This window comes from Protopterus annectens, chromosome 3.part1 (assembly GCF_019279795.1).
Source record: "Protopterus annectens isolate FY-2018-M chromosome 3.part1, PAN1.0, whole genome shotgun sequence".
In the NCBI taxonomy this organism is placed as follows: domain Eukaryota; kingdom Metazoa; phylum Chordata; order Ceratodontiformes; family Protopteridae; genus Protopterus; species Protopterus annectens.
In genome coordinates, this window is record NC_056732.1 from 90,333,350 (window position 1) to 90,358,916 (window position 25,567).

The 25,567-nt window shown below is 40.6% G+C and overlaps 1 protein-coding gene across 1 annotated transcript in view; it reads right to left on the minus strand.

Moving 5' to 3' along the window:
• The window catches only part of WASHC5 (WASH complex subunit 5), a 1,015,994-nt gene that overhangs the window by 313,974 nt on the left and 676,453 nt on the right, over positions 1-25,567 (minus strand). Inside the window, exon 19 of the mRNA XM_044066602.1 lies at positions 14,543-14,667. Coding sequence (XP_043922537.1) covers positions 14,543-14,667 — 125 coding nt within the window. The remainder of the gene's footprint in view (positions 1-14,542; positions 14,668-25,567) is intronic.

Below are 25,567 nucleotides of genomic sequence, written 5' to 3' on the forward strand. Positions count from 1 at the left end.
TTGTTTCTGTTGGGGGGCAGTGAAATATAAACTTAGTGTGATGCATTTCTATTGTCGTAGCTTTTTCTGGGTATTGTCTGTATGCATATAGGAATTGTTTGAGCATAGTTTGTATTTTTTGTATGGAAATATGCACTATAATGCTGTTTTCAGGAAGTTACGATATACTGTTTAGGTAACTTTTCCTGTTCCTGCAAGTCCATGTCTGTGGTACAAGTCTACCTTTTGAAGGGGAATGTTAACAGTTAATGTAATTCATTTATTATTCTAGTAGGTACACGTTGCCAATTTGCCAAAGCTGTTTCAAGATTGTTTTCATTTATACTTGTAAATGTGTGCATTTAATTTATTATGCATTTTTAATAAGGTTAAAATGTACTGTTTTGCTTGTAATGTGAATATGGGTGTGTTACTTTTACTTGGGCCTGTTTATTGCATTGCTGTGCTGGATTAATTGCTATGTTTTGAGGTAAAAGGAGCCCATGGAGTCTGCTGTACATTGTAGTTTGTTACTTCTCTTGCAAGAAGTATTTTTAAAAGTTAAAATGTTTGGACTTTTTCCCATTTATTTTTATTTTTGTGGATGGATGCTCTGAAGTTAATGCAATGTATTTCAGATTGTGCTAAACCATGTTACAGGGTAGTTTGCGTCTAAGTAGCAAAGTTTTTATTTTGTGTTTTAGTGATGTCTTCAACATACTTATTTACTGTTTTCATTATAATCAGATTATGACCAGTGCTGCTGTTGGGCATGTTTATTAATAGATCATTGCGCTGTGTAAATTAGTGCCATACATTTCTTAACTGCTGTGGTCAAAAGCTAAATTAGGTCTATGGTATCCACTGTGCATTGTCATTCATTTTACTGTTTTTTGGTTCAGTGAATATGGTTAACTTTTTTGTCTTGTGGGGTGTGGTGGGCATGTTCAGTGGTAAAAATAATGCATTTCATTTTCTACAAGCTGTGTTAATGTTAGTCTTCAATGGCCAAAATGCCCCCTACATTACCTCATTTACTATTTGACCTTAAACTGTTTGTAAACTCTTTTTTGCTCCATTCCTCTATTTCGCATGCCAATGTTTTTCGAGCCAGTTTCACATGCCAATGTTTTTCGAGCCAGCTCTTTCATGTGCCAATGTTTTTCAAGACAGTTCGTGTGCCAATGTTTTTCGAGCCAGTTCTTTCGCATGCCAATGTTTTTCGAGCCAGTTTTTTCACATGCCAATGTTTTTCGAGCCAGTTCTTTCACATGCCAATGTTTTTTGAGCCAGTTCTTTCACATGCCAATGTTTTTCAAGACAGTTCGTGTGCCAATGTTTTTCGAGCCAGTTCTTTCGCATACCAATGTTTTTCGAGCCAGTTTTTTCACATGCCAATGTTTTTCGAGCCAGTTCTTCACATGCCAATGTTTTTCGAGCCAGTTCTTTCACATGCCAATGTTTTTCAAGACAGTTCGTGTGCCAATGTTTTTCGAGCCAGTTCTTTCGCATGCCAATGTTTTTTGAGCCAGTTCTTTCACATGCCAATGTTTTTTGAGCCAGTTCTTTCACATGCCAATGTTTTTCGAGCCAGTTCTTTCACATGCCAATGTTTTTCAAGCCAGCTCTTTCATGTACCAATGTTTTTCAAGACAGTTCGTGTGCCAATGTTTTTTGAGCCAGTTCTTTCGCATGCCAATGTTTTTCGAGCCAGTTCTTTCGCATGCCAATGTTTTTCGAGCCAGTTCTTTCGCATGCCAATGTTTTTCGAGCCAGTTCTTTCGCATGCCAATGTTTTTCGAGCCAGTTCTTTCACATGCCAATGTTTTTCGAGCCAGTTCTTTCGCATGCCAATGTTTTTTGAGCCAGTTCTTTCACATGCCAATGTTTTTTGAGCCAGTTCTTTCACATGCCAATGTTTTTCGAGCCAGTTCTTTCACATGCCAATGTTTTTCAAGCCAGCTCTTTCATGTGCCAATGTTTTTCAAGACAGTTCGTGTGCCAATGTTTTTCGAGCCAGTTCTTTCGCATGCCAATGTTTTTCGAGCCAGTTCTTTCGCATGCCAATGTTTTTCGAGCCAGTTCTTTCGCATGCCAATGTTTTTCGAGCCAGTTCTTTCGCATGCCAATGTTTTTCGAGCCAGTTTTTGTGCCAATTAAGCCAGTTCATTTGTGCTGTGCAGCAATATGTTACTGAACCCTACTAACAGTGTTGGTCAATATGTTGCATATCAGGTAAGTACAGATTCAAGCATGAAGAGAGCAGCAGCTTCATCACAGTCAACCAGCAGAAAGAGAATGTGCAAGTGGCAGGACGTTTGGAAAACAGAATTTGACTGGATCGAGATGCACTGATGTCAAAGCATTCTGCAGGTACTGCAAGAGAGAATTTCTAGTGACCCACGGTGGAAGAAATGATGTCGCACGACATGAGGCAACTGAACAACATAAGACTGCCATTCTTCAAGCTAAATCCACTCACCTGATGACAAAGTGGGCAAGGAATGCAAACCTTGAGGGACCAGAACTTAGAATCATTGCAGCAGAAGCCTCTGAGGTTTTCCATGCTGTTAAGCACAATATTTCATATAACAGCTTGGACTGTGCAGTAAAGTTGGCCAGCCAGTTGTACAGTGACTCAGACACTGCAAAGAAACTATCTTGTGGCAGAACCAAGGCTGAAGCCATAGTTGAAAATGTTTTGGGGCCACACTCATTGGAATGCCTCCTGCATGACCTTCAAAACCAGGTACTTCATTTGCAATTTCATCAGATGCTTCCAACAAGGGGAACATAAAATTATTTCCCTTGTTGTGAGGTATTTTTCTAAAGAAGAAGGGGTGGTGAATGGCCTTTTGGACTTCTATGAAGACCCTGACGAATCTGCACAGGCTATTTCACAGCAAATTTCCAACATTATGGAAAGGCATTCCTTGCCCTGGAACCATATTTCAGCTTATGGGGCTGATAATGCCAGTGTGAACTATGGGAAGAAATCTGGTGTGTATACCAGATTAAAAGAAAAGTGCCCATCACTCCAGAAAGCTAACTGTCTTGCCCATATTATTCACAATGCAGCCAAAAAAGCTGCAGCAAAACTACCATACGATGTGGAAGCATTTGTAATGAGACTTTTCAGCCACTTTTCTGGTTCTGCCACAAGGACCAGAGACTTGAAAGACTTCTTTGAGTTTTGTGGCATGGAATTTGAGAGTCTGTTAAGACATGTGCCAACAAGGTGGCTGTCACTACTCCCAGCCATTGAAAGAGTAGTGAAAAATCTCCCAGTGCTCCAGTCCTATTTCCTCTCTCAGGGAGAAGAGGAGACCCCCGGCAGATATGGTCGTACTTTTCAGGTAACGAGCATGGTGAGAATGAATTGCCTACACTGCCCCAGTACTATCTGCATTTTCTCTGTGCTGTTCTTGTCGATTTTAATGAACACATAAGTACATTAGAAAAATCAGCACTTACTGCCATGGAAACTTATTGTGTAATGGTCTCTCTCAAGCAAAACTGCAGGCAAGAGCTGAAGGTGCTTTCTTTGGAGGGAAACTTAGGGCACTTATGAGCACATTAGACAGCACTTCTGCTAACAAACTGAAAAGAGACTTTATTGTTTTCTTGGAGACAGCAGTGAAATACCTGGAGCAGTGGTTTGATTATACTGAAAGCAACTACTTGTTTACACTATCTAAATTATCTTTAAATGAGCCCTTTGCCTTCAGTGACTTGCTGAATGTGACCACTGCCCTGAGTCTGCAGGATGTAGATGAAGATTATCTTTTAGGGACTACTTGGCAATTAGGCCCTCTCGAACAGTTATGTAACACAAGCTTGACCCCAGGAGAGAAGTGGCTGAAGCTTTTCAAAGAAGGGCCTGAACTGACTACACTCTATCCGTAATTGCTAGGGTTTTATCTATACCACCCTCAAACGCATTTGCAGAAAGAGTTTTTTCACTGGTGAAAGGTAAATGGACAGATGTGCGAAACCAATGTAGTGTGGACTTGTTAAAAGCTGAACTCATGATGAGTGTAAATTACCGGATGAAATGTTGTGACTTTTACTCAATATTATTTCAAATCGGGCCCTTCTTCAAGCCATAAAATCAAATTCAAAATACACTTTTAAAAAAAAGTGATTTATTGTACGTAATTTTGTGTTTTTCTTTGTTTAGCATTAATTTGTACTAGGGTATGTAGTTGTGTTCTTTGCTTTAGCTTTAATTGACAGTCTTAATTTTATACTTGGCTTGTATGTGGTATGTAGATTTTTTAAGTTTTCTTTCTGAATAGCAATGGATGGTTTATGAATTTTACTTTTTAAATAAACAAGTGTCTGTTTAATGAGTAGTGTGTTTTTAATTCCTTTAAAGTTTATTGTTACAACCGATTAGTGTGTGTGCAGTAATAGTTCACTTCATTTAAATGGTTTGAGTTTTCAGTATGCTGTAATGTCACAATGTTGCATCCATAACTAATACTGCATCTCCTTTAACAACTCTGGTGATGTCGTGGTGGGGGTGTGGCCAGTGTCATGTTGACCACACCCCCATGTCCCACTTTGCCCTGGTTAAAAGGTGGCAACCCTGGTGAGGAGTCAATCGTCCAGTGAGGAGTCAATCGTCTAAGTATGGAAATACCTGGAATCCCTGCAGTCTCATGTGAACTGCTACCACTGCTTTGCATTTGGTCAACACTCTGAGGGCTGTAGAGAAGCCAAAGGACAGTACGCGAAACTGGTAGTGTACACGAAACTGGTAGTGATTGGCTCCCAGTCAGAAGTGGAGGAATCTTCTGGATCGCTTATGCATCTTTATGTGGTAATACACATCCCAAAGATCTACAGAGCACATCCAATAGTCTTTTTCCAGGAAAGGAAGAAGAGACTGAACCGTGACCATCTGGAACTTTGTCTGCTTGACAAACTTGTTTAAGATACTGAGGTCCAAAATGGGTCTCCAGCCTGCTGTTGTTTTTGGCACTAAAAAGAACCTTGAGTAGAACCTGGATCCTATCTGGTCTGGGGGGGACTATTTGGATGACTATTTTTTTGCAGCAGCCGCTTTGGAACCTCTTGAACTGGGGATTCCCTATGACCAGGTGGAACGTCGGGAATAGGTTTTGGGGTGAAGATTGAAGAGGATGTGAAAACCTCTGGTAATAATTTACTGCACTCAGGAGTCTGAGATAATATTTTGCCAGGCGTGTTGGTGCAGTGAGAAACGTCCCCCGACTGCTTCCAGAGGAAAGCAATTGGGTCACTTTTCAGGAGCGCTAGTAGGGCTGGCCAGAGAAAGAATTTCTGGATCCCTGAATGTGCAGACCCCCCCGCCCCGAAAGGGGCACCTTCCAGAAGAGTTACCCCCTCTGCCACGTGGGGTATATTTGTCACACATGTCATGGAAAGGGCCCTGGGACTTCTCATGACATATTTTCCCAATCCTCTGATTCCTACAGAAGTATCATTGGGTATTGGAAAAATGGACACCTATGGAAGACAGGGTCTTACTATCCTGCTCACACCTGGTCAGCGTGTCTTTCACATTGGATTTGAAAAGGGAGGAAGGTTTGACTGGAGTATCGAGGAAGGAAGCTTTGAAAGGGATCCGTGAAGTTGCAGAGGTGCATCCAGGCATGATGTCTCATGACAACGCCTGCACCCACCGATCTAGCCACCCCTTTGGTTGCATAGGAGACTAACCTCCTGGATGAGTTAAAGATGGACTCTAGGGTTGCGAGCTACAAGGTCACCTTATTCCGGACCTCGTCAGATACAGTCCCTGCTAATGTTCTACAGAGGTTCGTGATGAGATCCCTCTGCAGCCTAGTGAAATGTGCCAGATAATTCAACGACCTAATGACAAAGATCGAAGAGGCAAACGTCCGCTTCCCTAGTCTGTCCCAATGCCCGGGGCTCCTTGTTCGGGGATGAACAGAGTGGCTCCCCTCAGCGAGCTCTTTCTTTGTTGCCGCTGCTGCCACCACCATAGCATCTACAGACAATCCTTTAGACCAATGAGGACCATCTTCGGGGGAACATAAGAATTTATCCAGTCTCTGGGGGATAGGCTCAATGGAGTTGGGCTTTTTCCAGGCGCGCTGCACAACGAGCTGGATGAGTTCGTTGACAGGCGGGGTCAACCAGGTGGTAGAGGGCCAGGCACGGAAGGCCTGCAAGAACACGGACTCCTTGGAGGATGGGTTTGTGGACTTCCAATCCCCTCAATGTTTCAAAATTTCAAGGATGTCTCCAAAGGAGACATCTTCAGAAGGAGATTTTGGGGACCCTTCCCCTTCATCATAGTCATGTCTTCCATGAGAGACTCTTCAGGGGAGTCTACGTGCTTCCTATTGCACATTCTCTTCCTCAGAATCTCCTCAGTGGGGGCTTCCGAAGAGGACTTAGGAGAGGGGATGCCCTGTTCAAGGGTATCTTGTGGCCCCCATACCCGGTGTCCTGGAGTGGCAGATTGTGTGTGTTTTCCGATGCCTGTGGAGCCAGCTGAGTGCCTGCAGAGGTCGGGGCCCTTTCCTTTGCCTAGAAAGCAGGCCTGCCTGAAGAGGGATGGGTGCCTGGAACCGAGAGGGACAACCTCGGAACCGGTGTCACATCCTGCTCTGACAGACCAGCCGCCAGGAGAGGAACCTTGAGGGGACTCGGCGCTGCCACAGTCATCAGGGCTGTAGCACATGGTGCAGTAGAAAAAAATCGGCGCCGGGCTAGGACCCTCAGTGCTGACGGGCCAGTCACGACCCCAAAGATGGCTTGGATACAAGGGAGTCGACGTTCATAGGGTGATCATCAGTGCCACAGACGAGGATGCTGTTAGAACCGTGACAGCTGGAACCGGGAAAGGTATCGGAGCTGAGGGCTTCGGACCCAGAGAGGTCGAAGGAGGAATATAAAATGGAGTCTGTGGAGAGAACTCCTCTGTTCCAAATGGGCTAGAGGGTTTACTAAATGAAGACAACCCCCTAGCTGTCAAGAACTGATCCAGAAGTCTGACAACGTCTAGTTCCGATAGGTTCCTGGAGGATCTGGTGGATATCCCTGATAGGGTGTCTGGACATTTCAAGAAAGAACTATATTGTATTCCCGAGAATGGATCCATTGACGGGGAGTTTCTGGTCCAAGGTATGAGCTCTCCCTTCGACAGAGAGGTCGATGGACCTATAGAAAATACAGTAGGGACGCGGGATGTGACCGGAATTGGAGACTCTATTGTTTGGGTTGAAGGCAGAGATTGAACAGGTGTAGTCATTGTCAGTAACGTGGTAATTGGAGCCAAGGTAGATGGTACTGATACAGTCTTATCAGACTTTGGTTCAGTAATCAGATTCAAAGTAGAGGAGTCAAGTCCTGGAGCCGATGGAACTGAAGGTAATTTGGTAGTCATAATCAAAGTCGGTTCTACAGTCAGCACCAAGGAAGGGATTTTGAGCCCTGGTGCCGAAGGAACTTAAGACAATTTAGGCAATTTAGGTCTAGGCTCTAAAGACTTAAATTCCAAATCTTTAGGAGAAGAGGAAACTGAATGGCTCCTCTTCTGGTGTTTTATTCTAGGAGGGGACAACACTCTGAAAAAGGAGATTTGAGTAGTCCTTTTAGAATAAGTTTATTGCGTCTCTCATTCAGTGTACAGGAACTAAAGCCCGCACAAATATTACATGGTGGTTGAACAGTTAAATGAGGTACATTTAAGCAGTATACACAAGAAGCACGTGTGTCCAAGTTAGACATTTTACGGGCACACTGGTCGCAAGCTTTAAACCCAGTAGTGCCTTTTTTGTCCACCACAACCACAAAAAGTCAAGGCCACTAGACTTGTAAATACCACAATATCAACAACAAACCTACTTCAGGATTATAACAATATAACAAATTTTTGTGTGTGTGTATATATATATATATATATATATATATATATATATATATATATATATATATATGTATATGCATGTATATATATATATACATATATATATATATATATATATATATATATATATATATATATATATATATATATATATATATATATATATATATATATATAGAGAGAGAGAGAGAGAAGAAGAAAAAAAGAAAAGGGTACCAACAATGGTATCCCAGAGAATACCACAGAGAGTAAGGGCAGGAGCTACCAACGATGGTAGGGAAGAATACCAGAAAAAACAGTAAAGGGGAGGAAAAACGAGGCACTTTACCAAATAAAAGATAGTGAGAAGGTATTTATCAAGAAACGATAAAGGTTCAACAACAAGAAATAAGTTTTATCAATAAAGAAAACTACTTAGCTGAGAGTGAAAGGCTTGACACATCCTGCCAAGTATGTGATTAAGGAGATCTGAGGTAATGGGGAGAGAGGCACTATGGGTAATCTTACCATGAGAGTTTTTTGGCTGACGCGAGCTTGGCACAGTGACCAGGTCAGAAACGAGGATCGGTTCCAAACCCATCAGTAAGGAATGAATGAAGATTAACAACATCAGATCATTGGTTGCTCCGCTTGGACATAAGCAAAGATAGCTGAGGCATGAGTCTTGACAGAGGAGTAAGACAGTCTCTTTTCTAGGAGCTCTGTCAGGTAAGACCAGAACCAGTGGTAAAGAGGCATGGGTACTGTATGCGCCCTTACTGTTGCACTAGCAGGTGAAGCTTTTCCATTTTGCAAAATATGATTTTCTGGTGCTGGGTCTTCGGGCCTCCTTAATAATGTGTAATATTTGTTTGCTGAGGGCTGAAGTGTCATCCGCCTTTGTGGAATTAGCCATGCGGTTAACTTGATTGTGGCAAGGCCTGGGTGCAGTAACTTCTCTCTCTGTAGTGAGAGAAGGTTTGCTGTGGGGTGTAGGAAGATGGGAGGGTGTATGCGCAGACTGACAAGCATGGGGTACCAGTGCTGCCTCGGCCAGTCTGGGGTGATGAGGATAGCCCTTAGTCCTTCCACTCTGATCTTGAGAAGCACCCTGGGTATAAGAGGCAGTGGGGGGAAAGCATACACAAACAGGCTTCCCCAGTGGAAGGAGAGGGCATCCACTCTCCAAGCTGCTGGATGAAACTCTCTTGACTAGAATTTGGTCAGTTGGCGGTTCTGGTAGCTTGCAAAAAGGTCTATGTCTGGTTTCCCGCAGATGTGACTGATTTTTAGGAAGGTTTCCCTGTGCAACTGCCACTTGTAGGAGTCCAGGAGGTGTCTGCTTAATTGATCTGCCAGGGTGTTTTGTTTCCCTGAAAGGTATGGTGCTATCAGATGCAGTAATAGATTTGAGGCTGAATGACAGATTTTCATAGCAAAGCGACACAGGACGTAAGAATGCGTGCCCCCTGCTTGTTGAAGTACCACATGACAGTAGCGCTGTTTGTCTTGATTAAGAAATGCTTAAGACACGGACTCACCAATAAGTGCTCGCTCACCAACGGGAACCAAACAGACGAGTGCAGCAGTCACCAACTACTTCTCGATTAAAACATTTATTGTAAAACGAGATAGAAAATAAAATCTGGTAAAACACCAAAATCCAATGAACTGTTGTTAAGCGCATTCACCCAAGTAATGGGCTTTGAAGCCCATTACTTAGGTGAAAGCGCTTAACAACAGTTCATTGGATTTTGGTGTTTTACCAGATTTTATTTTCCGTCTCATTTTACAATAAATGTTTTAATCGAGAAGTGGCTGGTGACTGCTGCACTCGTCTGTTTGATTCCCGTTGGTGAGCGAGCACTTATTGGTGACTCCGTGTCGTAAGCATTCCTGTCTTGATTAAGAGTACTCCTAATGCCAGGTGTTCTTGGATGGTAAGGACTGCTCTGTGTACAGCTAGCATTTCTTTCAGGTTGATATGGAGACCCTGAACCTCCTGTTCCCAAAAATCCTTAGTTTGCAGAGTTCCTTTGTAGGCTCCCCAGGCTACGTCTGAGGCATTTGTGGTTATGGTTTAGTTGTGTGGGTGAAGGACAAAGGGTAGGCCCTTGTTCAGACTGCAAGCCTTGGCCCACCATAGGAGCTCCTTCCTTAAACAAAGAATCAAGGGGAGCTGGTATTCCAGTGACTGAGAGTGTTGGCACCACAGGTTTCGTAGGTATCACTGCAATTTTCTCATGTGCAGTCTGGCAAGGGGTACCAGCAGGATGCAGGAGGCCATGTATCCCAGGGCTTGCAGGATTTTTCTGAAAGTGAGGTGGGTTTTGTGTGCCAGCTGGGTGAAGTAAGCCTGTAGGAAGGCCTACTTCTCTGGGGGAAGGAAGGCCATTTCTGCTGAAGTGTCCAGAAGGGTGCCCAGAAAGGTTAACCTTCATGTGGGCTGTAGATGGGACTTCTCCAGATTGATGGTAAATCCCAGTGAGGTTAGTAGGGTCTGCACAAAGGACAGGTCCTGCAGAAGTCTTTCGACAGCTTCTACTTGGATAAGGCAATCATCAAGATAGGGCTAAATGTGTATGCCCTTACATCTGCAAAATGCAATGACTGGAGACAGACATTTGGTAAAGACTCTGGGAGCAGTGGATAGGCCAAAGGGCAGAGCAGAGAATTGAAAGTGTTGGGACCCTGCTCTGAATCTTAGGTAACTCCTGCAGGACTGTCTGACAGGGATATGCAGGTAGACATCCTTCATATCTAGGGTCACTAGCCAAGCTTGTGGTAGCAGCATAGGTAGTAGTTTTTGCAGAGTCAGCATCTTGAATTTTTGGAACCAAGAGGGACAGATTCAGGGTAGAAAGGTCCAGGATATGACACTAGGCGCCCTCTTTTCTGGGAACCAGGAACAGTCTTGAATAAAATCCTTTTCCAACCTGTTCCTTTGGCACAGGTTTTACATCACCCTGGGCATAAAGCTTTCTGATCTGACAAACAGCTTCTGCCCTCTGGTTTACATGGATGTCTGGGCTACCTGACCTTTTTGGCTTTTCTTTGAAATAGAATCTGTACCCATTGGTAATCATTTTCAGGACCCATAGATCTGAGGTGATGGCCTGCCAGTTTTTTAGCAAGAGGGAAAGTCTTCCACCTAGTCTGTCTGGCGACATGAGTGGCAGAGGGGAGGGGAGAGAGTCATTGAGAGTCCTTGGAAAATGGAGTGGGCTTAGAACTCCTTTGCCTAGGAGCAGCAATGGACCACTGCCTGGGTCTTTGTTGGCTATGAGGCTGGTGTCTAGGGGTTCTGTCTCTGTGTCCCTCCTCTGGACTGGTTTAGTCTGTGGAGGAAAGGACCCGTGTTTAGTGGGGAAGTTTCTGCTGAACCTGGGAGGCTGCACTTATAAGAAGTCCTTGACAGTTTGCACAGACTTGGCTTTGTCCTCCATTTTCTTAATGACCTCATCCGCTTCAGGTCCAAAGGGGCGTCTATCAGTTTGCATTTTACCTGGTCATGCAAAGGTTGCTCCCTTAACCAGGCATATCTTCTGATCACCGAGCCTGTAACTGCAGCCCTGATAGAAACTTCTAAGACTTCAAAACCACAATGCAAGGAGTGTTTGGCTACCTGAGAGCTGGACTGTATGAGGTCAGTTAATTCCCTGGTAGTACTATTGTCAGGAATGGAAGATAAGTTCTGTTTTATTAGCTCGAGGATATTCTGCTGGAATTTCAGCATATGGAATTGACAATTCAGGGCTCTTACAGCTAAAGTGGCTGAGGAGTATACCTTTTTTCCCATTCTGTCTAAGGCTCTGCTTTCTTTGTCAGTTGGAATGGGATTTTAGATGAGCTTGCTCTAGCTCCCTTAGGGCTTTGAGTAATGACTTCTGGGCCTGCAGAAGGGTTTTTAAAGAGATATGTGTGGGTGTCTTGCACCCTGTAATATGTCTGGTTTTCTAGGTGCTGGGGTGAGAGAGTCTGGTGGAAAGGCAGATTCTAGAAAAATATCCTCTTCTACATCCAGGATAGGAGGAATGGCCAGAGGCTTATGCTGAGGCAGGTCATGGAACTCTCTTAGTCTCTTCTTAGACTGAGGGTAATCTTGAGCCTCCCATCGAAAATGTTCTCTGAGGGAGTTTAAGGTTTCCCCAAAAGAAAGGTCATCAGGGGGAAGGCAGACGGAATGGGGTCAACAGCATCAGAGTCTTCAAATGCTGCAAAGGGCTGGTGCTCCATGTCTGACTCCTCAAGAACAAATTCTTCTGATTCCTGGTCAGAGAGGGCCTCAGGGGAGGTGTCCCTTTTTTTCTGGCTGTGGTGGGAGGGTAGGGCTAGCTTCTCCTAATAAGAGCCATCAAGTCTTCTTCCATTCTGAGCAGTTGCTGCAACTGAGGGGCAGGCTGGCTGGTCACAGGTCAGTGGCTGGGTCCCTGGAGAGGGACCTTTTTGGGGGTAGTCTTAGGCTTGGACCTGGCTGGGTCAGTAGTCTTATACAAGGTTAGTTTAACCAGTGGCGTCATCGGTCTAAGCCTGACTTTGGTCGGAGGAGTCTCAGTGGAAGACTGTGCTGGCAAAGCAGCTCCAGACCAGACCACATGAGAAAGAGTCGACATACCATCAGACGGAGATGGATCTGTTGGCATACTGGACTCCGAACTGGTCTCGGTAGAGGCCTGCTATATTTCCTCAGCTGGCGTCAGGGTCTGCAAAGGTGCCTGGATTCAGCTGAAGCACGAAGTTGAAAAATACCAGACTTTTGACCTGAGTCATCAGAGGGCCTAATTTTTTGAGGCCTATCTTTATCCTTGTCTTTCTTTTTTTAGGTAAGTCAGTAAGTCGGCTGACAGACAGACGCGATTTTGCAGTGAGAAAAAGACTCAGTAAAATGCCTAGCTACAATTTCAACTCTTTTTCTTATGATTCCAGCATTAAACAGGGCACAGAACCGACAATCGGGGATGTTGTGGTCAGGGCCTGAACAAGTGATGCAGAGAGAATGAAAGTCTCAATGTGGGATCTGCTTGCCACAACTAAAACAATTACTGACTTTCTCTGACATCAGTTAAAAGCAAGAAATGGTTCCCCAATGGGGTACTTGGCTTTAGACGGTTTCCCTCACTCTGGCAATGGCCGACCGATGCACTCGCAAAAAGGGCTCCATGGCAAGAAAGAGTGGTGTAATGGCGTTGGCTGCCACCCTTTATAGCCCTGACGACCTGACGTCAGCTGCAGTCTCTGGACAGCCGACGCAGGAGGGAAATCCTTTACTCTGGTATTCAGGCCGGCTGAGGGCTACCCAGCAGGGACAATCCACAACTGATGACTGCAACAGTGAAATACAAAGAACATTTCAACATTCACCACATAGAAAAGGAAGTGGTGTAGGTTATAGCCATCAGCATCTGTACATGTGCCTAGGGACACATGAATTCATAAGAGGCTACTCTACCAGAGGGCATATTCCCAACCCCCACTGTTCTTCAGTCTTGCACAACTACAAATCACACACTTTCAATTACTATTTCTGTAAATGGAGTGTGATACAGCTGAAAGCATTTAACTTGCTATGCATTTGATATACTGACTGGAACCTGCGCATGCACACACGCACGCACACACACACACACACACACACACACACACACACACACACACACACACATTATGAAACTGACTGTAAATAGCAACTTGCAGATTACATCAACACATACCTACTACAAATGCATTCTTTGTTTTTACTTCAGGTAGACTTGTTAGTTGTTTTGGATGGTTTGTTATGCTGTGAAAAGTTTAACTGACGTACCATAGCTGAAATAGCATTTCCCCAGATTGCATGGTTATGTACATGATGTGTGACTGTGAGCATGTGTGCATCCTGTGATAGGCTGGTGCTCAGTTTAGATTGATTTCATCTGCCTTGTGCCCAGTACTTGTGCTTTAAAGAAATTAAGGTTTCAGAGACAAAATGGCCTTGAATTGGCCCTGTTGGAATTCAATCCATTCCTTTTCTTGAAATGTCTAAGCAGGAAATACATGAATGGTTATTGGTTTCTTTTTCTTTGGGGTGACATCAGCCACCGTGGTGGACCTTGATCAAGGCATCAGGCACCTCTTCCCTAACAACTCTGAAATGATGATCATCGGTCCCCCCTTTCTCAAATGTACAAGTATTTGAAGTCTAGTTGGACGTGCAAAACTCAGACACCATGCAGGCCTCTGACACGGTCATGGCATCTGAGAAAAAGTCTTACATACTGCAGACTTTTGCAGCACTTCAAAAGCTGTTTGTGAATCAGACTGGAGAGCTGACAGTTCAGGCCTAGTTTTCTTGAACTTCATTTTATGTGTGAGCTGGATGTCCAAGGTGGAGGGTCTTGCCATTTTGGTTTGCGCAAGGCACTACACATGTTGGGTCTCTAAGTATACATTTAAAGAAGAATGTCAAGTATGGAGGGTTTTAGGACCAAATAATTAACAGATCTGACCGTTTCTATAATAAGATATCTGCCTACCACACACACACTTCCCGGTCTTAGCTGACATTAACAAATCTTGTTGAAAGTATTTTCTGCAATTTCTTATATCCTTCCATTTCACAGTTCTAAAAACAGTCAGTTTATGATGTTCAATGTAGCTAGAATGTCCTCCTAATACATAAGGAGCAGAATTTATACTTTGCATAAACTTTAGTGTACTTACTTTGGGTCTGTGATCCTCAGTATTTCTCTACAAAGACGACCTATGAAAGTTACAGACTCATCCACGGGTGGGAATTTAGGAATGGGTATATGAGTCGACTGATAAACACTCTGCCAGTCTTGAATCTAAAAACAAAATAGAAACTATGACTTACAAATGAAAAAATGATTAAACATGTTAGAATTACCTAGAACTACCTAAAGTCATAGAGACTGCAGATTTACAACTTCACACTATATATACATATATTGTTCAAAAATACACACACACATATATTTATATACATATATACACACACACACACACACATATGCATAAGTATACAGATATGCAATGCACACACACACACACACACGCTCTCTACTATATATATATATATATATATATATATATATATATATGTATATGTATATACATACACATACAGAGAGAGTGACACAGAATGACAAAACATTGAGCATTATCTGATCGAAGCTCAACAGAGCCAAAAAACTTTTTTTTTTTTTTTTTTGCAGGGAGAGAAGCCCACCTGCAACCCTACTCCTCTGCTTTACGGTGGGGAAAAGGGCAAATTCCTCAGTTCTTGATGTTCCACAATCTTGCACAGAAAGAAAACAGAAATGTGCAATCAGCTGTACCGGCTTTTTTTTTTTTCTATTTGACATTTGACAATATAAACTGTTGATCAAATACATGAATCCCATAAAAACAACAACAAAAATGTGTGTGTGTGTGTGTGTGTGTGTGTGTATATATATATATATATATATATATATGTATATATATATATATATATATATATACATATACATATATGTATATATATATATATATATATATATATATACATACATATGGGAATTCTTTAGTGAATTTGTTAAAAAGACTGGATGCTTTGCAGATATAGTATTGATCCATAACTCCTTTCTACTTCAAAATGTCCAAATATTATAATTAACGAATAAGAATGTTTGTAACTGTAATGATGTTGCCATTTACTTCATGTCAAAAAACTACGTTTTTTACCTTTTAAGTGACAGTCCTCTTCGGACAAAGATAATAATAGGCAATTTTAATAAAATTTAGATTTTCATGTAAGTTTTACAAGACAATATGAATAATTTTATTCTTTTCACTCCACAAATAATTCCTTGGCTAAACACACGGCAAAACTTTCTGAAAAGCTGCTCAGTTCAAACAATAAACTTGAATGCTTGATATACATTATACTTGTGGACCTCAAAGCTAAACACTGTAGCATAATCTTAAGCAACTGTAACCTAAAACTAGATTTAGAGGCCCACTTCAGAATATTTACTTATTTAGCCTTTGTTGACCAAGTTAGTTCCACTAGGCTGGTAACATTTTTATGGGAGACCCGAGGTGGCTGGGGCATTTGGGAACTTCCTCTTCTCTTTTTGACAGGTGCTGTAGGATCTTTAACATCCACCTGAGCTACCACCCTCTCAGGTAAATGGGAACTTGGCTTAACACTTCATATATAATTTAAGATTCACTGTGGCCACAGAACTCTAGAATTCTCAGCTAAAAACTGATCAATCAGTCTATAAAGTCTCGGGGGAGTTAGCTACAATTCCGGTTAACCTTAACCTTGTTCAGCAGAAAAATACGACTAGATTAGCCTGCACAGCAGATCTTGTTAAGCTGGTCAGTAACACAGTTGTCATGGCTAAGTATATGTCAATAACAGATGAAAATGTAATTCTCCAAAATATTTTAAAACAAAAAAAAAAAAAAAAGAGTTTGATGATCAAGCACAAATGGGCAACATCCAGAACTTTAAATCTGAAACAGTACAAGAGTGTAAAATATTTAATAACATAAGAAAAAATTCTCTTGACAAAAGTCAATCATTTCAAGATTTTCAGCTTTTTTGCAAGTCTAGCACAAAAAAATCTTTAAACATACATGCCTATTTGGGAAGTCTATGTTAATCAATAACTATGCTTCATTTGTTTTTTTCACTTAATTCATTGCGGTTTAACAAATGGATGACAGGAGAGCATCTTTGCTGTTCAAAAGATTAATATTCATTTTATGTTCTTATGCACAGTGTGCTCACTGAACATAAATGTTATTAACCACTCTGAAAAAGATTAAAAAATCACTCAAGTTTCTGTGCCTTTCCAAGTGCATTCAGAGTCTAACAAACATTTCTTTCTCATTCAGTGTCACTGTGGGCCTGGTTCCAAAAGACTTGCTCTCAGTGTAAGTGACCAACTGCACTGACAGCAGGCTAAGGGCAGGTGTTTAGGAACCTGGCCCACTCTGCATGCCGGTTTACAGATAGGCCTTACATCGAAGTACGTCACTGAGAGCAAGTCTTTCGGAATCGGGGCAGACTTGCACTAAGAGCATCTCTTATGGAATCTGGCCTTGTGTTAAAAACAGATATCAATTCTGATAGCAATAATATACTAAGGTGTCTTTCTTGTTTCATATGAATCAGTTTTCAGTTAATCAGATGTTCATGGATTCCTCACATAGACTTTTATGCGTTAACACTTTTCTGCTGTTTTAGATTCAAAGATTCAAAGAAACTTAAACAGGATGAAGCACACCAGGATCCACAACAATGTATTTACATTGTTGTGGATCCTGGTGTGCTTCATCCTGTTCATTTTTGGTTTTCATTACATTTTGGTGATTCAAAGAAACTTAATTGTCATTTAGGTAACATCAGTGCTACCTGAACGAAATTTTGAGTGTCCGCTCTTTTACAGGAGAAAACAAACACAAAAGACAGAAATAACAGGTACTAAAGAATAAACAATAACTATTGTACAAAAATAAATATCTAGGTAGCTGACGCACATATATATTTTATGTATTCTATATATATTATAGGGTAATGCTGGTGCAGTATATGCTCTTTTTTTTGTTATTATGATAGTTTTCTCAGAAAATGACAACATTAAGGGAAACTTTCAAATGACTTTCTGCAATGTACCTTTAAATACAAACAACCAAACAATTACTCTACTGGCACTTAAGAAAACAGTAGTACATATGGAACAATGTCACCTAGTGACCAATTTTGGGTATGTGGAGTTAAGGTGTTTCAAAACTGTGAGAAGGAGCTTCCACATGTGCCCTGAACAGAAAAAGCTATGTCCCATTTTATTTTTGTGAAAAGGTGAGGAACAGAAGTACAGAGGGGAAAGACAAGAGGAGAGATAATGCCTGGGCTCCCAACAGAAATAGAAAGCTGCTAAGGCTTGAGTGTGCATTGCGACCTAAGGCCTGAGAGATTCTCTCCACTTGGAGCTGTACAGAGAAGGGTGTCTTTGTGAAGGATTACTAATATTTTATGCTAAGAGGATTTGTTGGGTAACTGACCACTGAGTACCTGAAGTACTTGAACAGACTAAGAACCAGTGCTTCAGCGCTCTGGAACTGCTGAGTAATCATTTTTCAGAAAGACCGAACGTTATCTGATGCTAAAATGAGCTGCTAAGTATAAGCAGTGCATAACAAACTACGTTTTGTTAATATTTGTTCCCCTTTTTATTTTTTAATGTTTAAATAAACCCATGTTTAAAGAAGGTAAAGGTGGATCCTAAGACTGATTAATATCAAAACACTGCATTGCAAATTCTTTCCTTTCTTTTAGCTTGTTTATCATGGTAGTACACTGATCACTACAGACTATTTGCAGGCAGAGCACATGTGAAGTGATTCACAAAAAAGAGAAAACAGAATGGATTCCCAAACATAATCACATAAAACAGATAATCCCATTGACAGCTGACACAATATTGAGATAACTGATAAAATACCATTGCATTTCTCTCTCTATAAATACATATCTATATATACAAATTTATGTCTGTATATATGTATGTATATATATATATATATATATATATATATATATGCGTGTGTATGCGCATTTTTATATATATATATATATATATATATATATATATATACATACATATATATATATATATATATACAGACATACGTGTGTGTGTGTGTGTGTGTGTGTGTATATATATATATATATATATATATATATATATATATATAGATACATACATACATACACACACACATTACACATATAGGTGTATGATAGGTTACTGAATGATTGCAAAGTCGATATCTGTTTTGTCGACACCATATGGCCAACTGACACTGATGGTTGACAAGTGTGCAAAATCGATAATCTCCCGGTAGAGGAACATTCCTTTCTCTAGGAACTGTATGATCTTAGAGTTAGTATATGTAATGCAAAATCTCTGACAAAAGGGATAAATGTACTGAGGAATTAGAGTATATCCACACTATTACTTTTAATGTAAAAAATAAAATAAAAATAAGTGCTTTCATCTCACTTAAAAGCCTCAAACAGGATCTTAGATTTCTTCAGATAATTTATTACTACAAGTTGCTTTTTAAATATACTCTAAATCACATGACATTAACCATGTGACCAATCTTCAAGCTTCTTTAAATAACTTGTAAAAATAACAGCATTATTTAACCCCTTATTCCTAGATGCATCCAGTTTTATCTGCCATACATACATATTCCGAGTATTCTAAGCATTCTATCTTATTACCTCCCCTTAAGTGGTCAAACATCTGATCTAACACAAAGATGAACTTTTTAAAATTATTACATTTCACCACATGCTTATACAATGCAGTTATAGTATTTTGACTCAATCACATTAATGTGCTTATAAATCCTCTCCTTTAACTGACAAATAGTCTTTCCAAGATAGAATGATTAACACACAACAATATAAACAACAAAAGTAGATTAACAGTTGGCATAATGTGGATTTGTATAACTTTTTCCATTCTCACAATATACATTTACTCCATTATTATTTAACCTGCACATACCACACTTTCTAAGGGGTGGGTACCTATTTTTTCAACCAATTTGTTTTCCTCTTTGTGTACTACCACCATCACTTCACTTTTTAAATCCCTTCCCTTTTTGCACCCCAAAGAGGTTCAGTTCCTATTACCTTAGCTATTTAGGGGTGGCTGATAACATTTTCCAACTGTCTTTAACTACATATTTAACTTACTCAGTATCAATAATGTAGGTAACTTACATAGCCATTTTTTAGTCTCTTGATTCAGTGAGCTACTTTAATAAAGATGGTCTTAAATTCAAGACCAACTCCTTAGAATAACCCCCAATTAAAAACTCATCATTTAAATGGTTTAAAATGTCTTCTTTTTTTAATCTAATCCGGTGTAAGAAACTTAATTCTATTTTTTCATACTTTTTAGCAAACCTGTCTTTTGAAAAGATGGATGCATAAGTGTAATGCAAAATAGAATTACTCTCCACATTTTCAAAACTAACACTCACACTTCTAGCTTCCTCTCTCATATATACCTCTGTATATAATAAGTTAATAATTTTCCAATCAAAATAATTAGAAAATTGCAAATGTTGATTTGTGTTGTTGATTATGTCTATAAATTCCTCCGGTTGTTGTTGTGTGCTACGCCATATAAAAAAGGGCCATTAATAAATCATCCATAATAATTAACCATTTAAATACAAGTTCCTTTAGCTCCCCTTTACCTGGTTTATGGTGCAGACATTTATGCTGCTCTCCTCTAAACTCCAGGCCTGATTCAGAAAATTCAGTGAGAAGAAAAAAGACTTAGCACAGGATGAAAAGCCCTTATCACCTACTATCTGTTTCTTGCTGTTCAGTAAAAATAGTATGGTATTTAGTGCAAACTATTTAAAGACAGTTACAGGTCATTGATTACTACAATAGAGTAAGAAATCTATGGTGTTAAGCTGCAGACATGGCTCAACAATGTATCATGACAGGTTTGGCATAGTGATGTAATTTTGTGCAACTGTTGTTTGGAAGAAAGTATTATCTAACTGCTGCAGCTATTATGCACAGTTTCATTTAACTGTGAATGCCAAATGCATTTGTTTATATTTATCTGGATTAATAAATTCACTTACCTCACCATACACTAAGATTCTCAGTCCCCCACAGTATCAAGATAATGTCACCTTAAAATCAGGATGCTAGGAATAATGGCACAGAGGTGGGAACAGCTGAATGAAATCTTAGTGACATTCAGCTCACTTCTCTGAGCAGTGTATTTAATTACTCATGATGGCTTGGTCTGGAGTCCTGGTCATGAGTTATTCTTGGCAATTCAGCATTTCTCTTGCATCTTGAAGTGGTCAAAATCAATCTTCAGCATTTATGAATCTGGCCTTGTATCTCTGGAATGATGACATTACCAGTACTGCAGCAGGACACCAGAAGGAGTCTTGATAATTATCTATAAAGGGTCTGTAACTTCTTTTTAACAGTAGTGAGGCCTTCTCTGATGTATTCTGGCATTCCTCCACCCCTCTTGCTGCTATCTCACTCTGCGTGAATCTTTTAGGTTGCGGAATAATCACTCAACTTCACTTTCCTAAACTGTTGTTGTTGCAGGCTCCCTTAAAGCTGTGTATTCTCTTGCTGAGTTTCTGCTCTGCAGTTTTGTATTTTTGTCAGTGTAGGTAAGGTGACATGTTTTAAACCATTCCTCTAATCTTTCAATGTCTCTTCTCATCCTTCCAATGTCTTCTTATCAACACTGCTGCATAATTTAAGAAAGTGTACAGAATCAGCACTAGTGTTGACCTTTGAGGTGCTCCATTTGTGACTGTGCCCAATGTTTTGTCTTAGTTAATATATAGAACCCACTTCCAACCCTCCTAATTTGTTTACTAATTGCTCTGTAATACCATGTCAAACACATTGCTTAAGTCAAAAGCAGATCATTGTTAGATACTTTCTGATCCGGTATTTGCTTATCTAACACAATCAGAAAGAAAAAAAGGAACAGGCTTGGCTAGCCTGACTCTGTAGCACAGAAGGTAGAGCCCTATTATAACAATTCAGGTGCTGGAGGAAATGAGTGAGGAAGGATGAGAACAGATCCCTCCTTGACCATCCTTTTACACCAACAAATATCAGCCAGGAAACTAGGGATCTGAGACTGGCATTCCCAAGCCAATGATGGTAGCTCGTGCAGTGTATGTATGGGAACACGCACCTCACAGTGACATCAGTGCTCATGTCAGCCATCGGGGGTGGAGTTACTGCTGACTACATAACATTCTAGTCACTTAAAATAATGAAGGTTTTGGACTTAGCCCTGACAGTACAGGAGAAGGGGCAAAAGCAGGGGCCAAGGGACAGACAAGGTCACTGGTGACAGTGGCCTTCCCCTGTAAATACCCTGGGCCTTCCCCATAAAAGCTCAGCATACTTACAGGGGGAGCACTGCCATTGCTGACAGTGGTCCTCCTCAGCAAACATGTTGGGCTATTAGTCTAACAGTCTGCCAAGTGGTGGAACATAGAAGGCTGACAGATGATGGTTGGCATCAAATGGCCTTCATGCCTATCTAGATGGTGGTTTCACAGTCATCTCTTACCCAAGTCAAAAGTCCCATTACAACTGACACAAAATGAATGAGCTAAGACAAATTGTAGAGGGGGTAATTGTCAGCAGGTGGGGAGACAAAATGTACCTATAAATTATCTAGTATGCCCTTCCTGTTGCTATGTCATGTGGTCATGGGTCCTCTGCCTATCTGCTTCTTTGTCTCACAAGCTTCTAGCAGTTTTAAAATTTTCTCCAACAGTAGCGAGTCCACATTTTACCCTCTGACTAACTACAAATTGGCTGGTTGATATTCAATTTAACAGTCGTGATGCAGAGCCACACTTGCAATTTTCCAGCATTTCTTAGGTTCACAGGTAAATAGTAGGTTCTTAGTCTGCAAACTATTACAACAGTAGCCACTAACCAAAAATCAGAATTCAATCCTCTACCTTGTATCTGTGAGGTTAAAGACCTTATTTATTATACTAAACCCTCGCTCAAAAATGTTATCTTGCTTTTGGTTGACCATTTCAGGACTGAAACCTACAATCTTCTGATCCAAAGTCAGAAGCCTTTTCTATTAGTCCATGTGGCTAACCTGGCCAATCACTGGGAATCTTGTCCTCCTCCCCTGATTTGCTGAAGATGGTTTGTTAGTGGTACTCCCAGCTGTCTTTTCATTTCAGTGAGAATGCTACGATCTTTGACTTGCACACTTTTACTTTCTGAAGTTCTTCCAGGACTCCTTCTTCAAACAGCCTAGCATTTGTCTCATTTACCCTGGGCTTATCTACAGACTCGCAATTTTTTTTTTTTGTATTTTCCCTAACCACTGATACCACCTCATCTGAAACCCACTGTGATTTCCCCACTTTCAGACAAACATTTGCTGTTTTTATAATATAATGGGAAAGGTGATGTGGCCCACTGCTCATTTTATGCGATCATTCCTTATTGCTATAACATATCTGAGGCACTGTCTTATGTTTTTTTTTTTTTAAAGTCCGTTTTCTTGATCTTCTAAACCCTTTCTATTGATTGGTTGTTTTCTACAACCAAGTCACTTCTTTCAACACTGCTGCCCACTTCCACAACCAAGATAGATCCTTCTTCACCATTTAAACACACTAGGTCTAAGATTGCTCTTTCTCAACTAGGTTTTAGCATAAACTATCTGTGGTCATTCCCTGCAGATATTTATGCTCACTGGTATGACTGCATTCAACATGTTCTAAATCGGCATGTAGTACAAAAGTACCCAGTTACTACTATTCCTTTCTCTTTCATCAGTTTTTTTCTATGCATATAACAGACATTCTATATATAAATGTACAGCAGTGTCTTCAGTGTGATCAACTCACTGTTCTGACCTAGCCCTCTGTCTCTGCCAGCTCATTTGTACTGATTACAGCAAGGTAAAATGCAGTACACTTACTGGTTGTGAACCTCACTTTCTGAGAGTCCAGCTTCTGCCAAAGCTTCTAGTAATCCCCTCCCATATCAATGTGTTTATTTTTTTCTGCTTCCTAACTGGAAAACTAAGGTCTTCCTTGAATATGCTCATGTTCAACAGTTCATACCTCTCCTTTATTTTTAGTCAACTTATCCTACATTTGAAAATGACATCATCCTTTTCTGCATCTAGTGGTCTCCAGGGATATAAGCTCTCCTTTCCTGTTTCAAGATCAAGGTTTCAGTCCTTCCTTCCTCTTCTTCAGCATCATCAGTCCTCAGTGCATTTTGTCCCCAAATAATTATGCACTGCTACCCTGTCTCCTTTGCTACTGCTGTCCCTTCTGTATACAGTGAATCTATACAATACTCTCATCACTACCCATCAGTGCCCACTCTTCTGTTATGCTGCCAACATTTCTACCCTGAATCACTTTTTTCACTACTGCTTCTTCTCTTATTTCTCCTTCTTACCCCTTGTACGTCATCCACTATTACTGCAATGTTCCCATCTCAGATTCTTTAACAATATCTGCCTTACTCAGAGTTTCAGGAATTTACCAACAAATTAGTCTCAGATCCCTCCATGTAATTCCTGGTCACTTGTTACACCACAACGCTGCTCACTGCATCAGTTCTTCAGCTACCCACTGAATTATTTAAGTCCCTCATCCTTACCCTACTTTCATGAAGCACAGAGATGACTGTGCTGCCTGATGCAATGTACCATGATGCAAAACTCTCCTAATTCTTTTTTCTCTACTTTGCCTTCAACTTACTTCCTAAACTTTTCAACACCATCCTGGTTTTCTTCATAAATCAAGAGTAACTCTTACCTCAAAAAATCATCTGTACCACTACTAACTATGGTAGCAAACATGTACTGGAACACTGAATAGAGAGAGAAAAAAAAAAAAAAAGAAAATTTTATATATATATATATATATATATATATATATATATATATATACATATATATATATATATATATATTTTTTTTTTTTTTTTTTGCTATGGTCCACCTCTAACCAGAGATCCTTGCCAGGTCAATCTACTGACCAATTTGCCCCCATCCTTCATAAAAGCCCTAAAGTCCATTTATTCACTGGGGTAAGGTTCTAGTTTACTGGGAATGGTGCAGTCATTCTGAAGAGGATCTCGGGATTTCTATATAGCACTGCCTTCCTGCACATGCTAGTTGGTGTGCAAGATGTGGGCAAGCAATGGGCATTTGTAATGCGTGCCACTCCTCTTGTCTGATGTTACCAGTATGCCTGCCCCCTTTGTAGACAGTACCTCTGTGCGAACCATAGTCTCTACCAAGGATTCTACCATGAGGAGTGCCCCAGAAGAATTTGATCTTCTCTTCGTCCCTGAAGACAGGCAAACAGGCTTATGTCACAGAATTCATTTCTCCCCATCAACTCCAACAGGGGCCTAAGCTTCTCGTCTTACTTTGGCTTACTAGGTCCTACTCAGGGCTTTATCCATCTGTGCCAACACAGTATACATGAAAATGTTTAACAAAAAGCCCTAGCCTGAAGAATTATCAAATCAATACATACCTATTACTTAAACATACTTCATTATTTATTAGAAATTCCATAAGTACAAGAAAGATTGTATAATGAAAGCCTATATTTCATTTACTTATTGCATTTGCTGACTGATTTTTCTGACCGTGTCATGCAAGACCCCTTTTCAACTGAGGACTGCAGAGAAAGTTCCATAAACATAAAACCTTTACGAGTACATCACGGTTCCATAAACATGAAACCTTTACGAGCACATCACGGTTCCATAAACATGAAACCTTTACGAGTACGTCATGGTTCCATAAACATGAAACCTTTACGAGTACATCACAGTTCCATAAACATGAAACCTTTACGAGTACATCACGGTTCCATAAACATGAAACCATTACGAGTACATCACGGTGCCATAAACATGAAACCCTTACGAGTACATCACGGTTCCATAAACATGAAATCTTTATGAGTACATCACGGTTCCATAAACATGAAACCTTTACGAGTACATCACGGTTGAGCTAGCATGATAATTAGACAAAAGAGGCATCAAGTGAAATATTTCACAATTACAGTCAGATGTCAAGATCACCTCTTAACATGATAAACATCTTACAATGAAGTAAGCATACT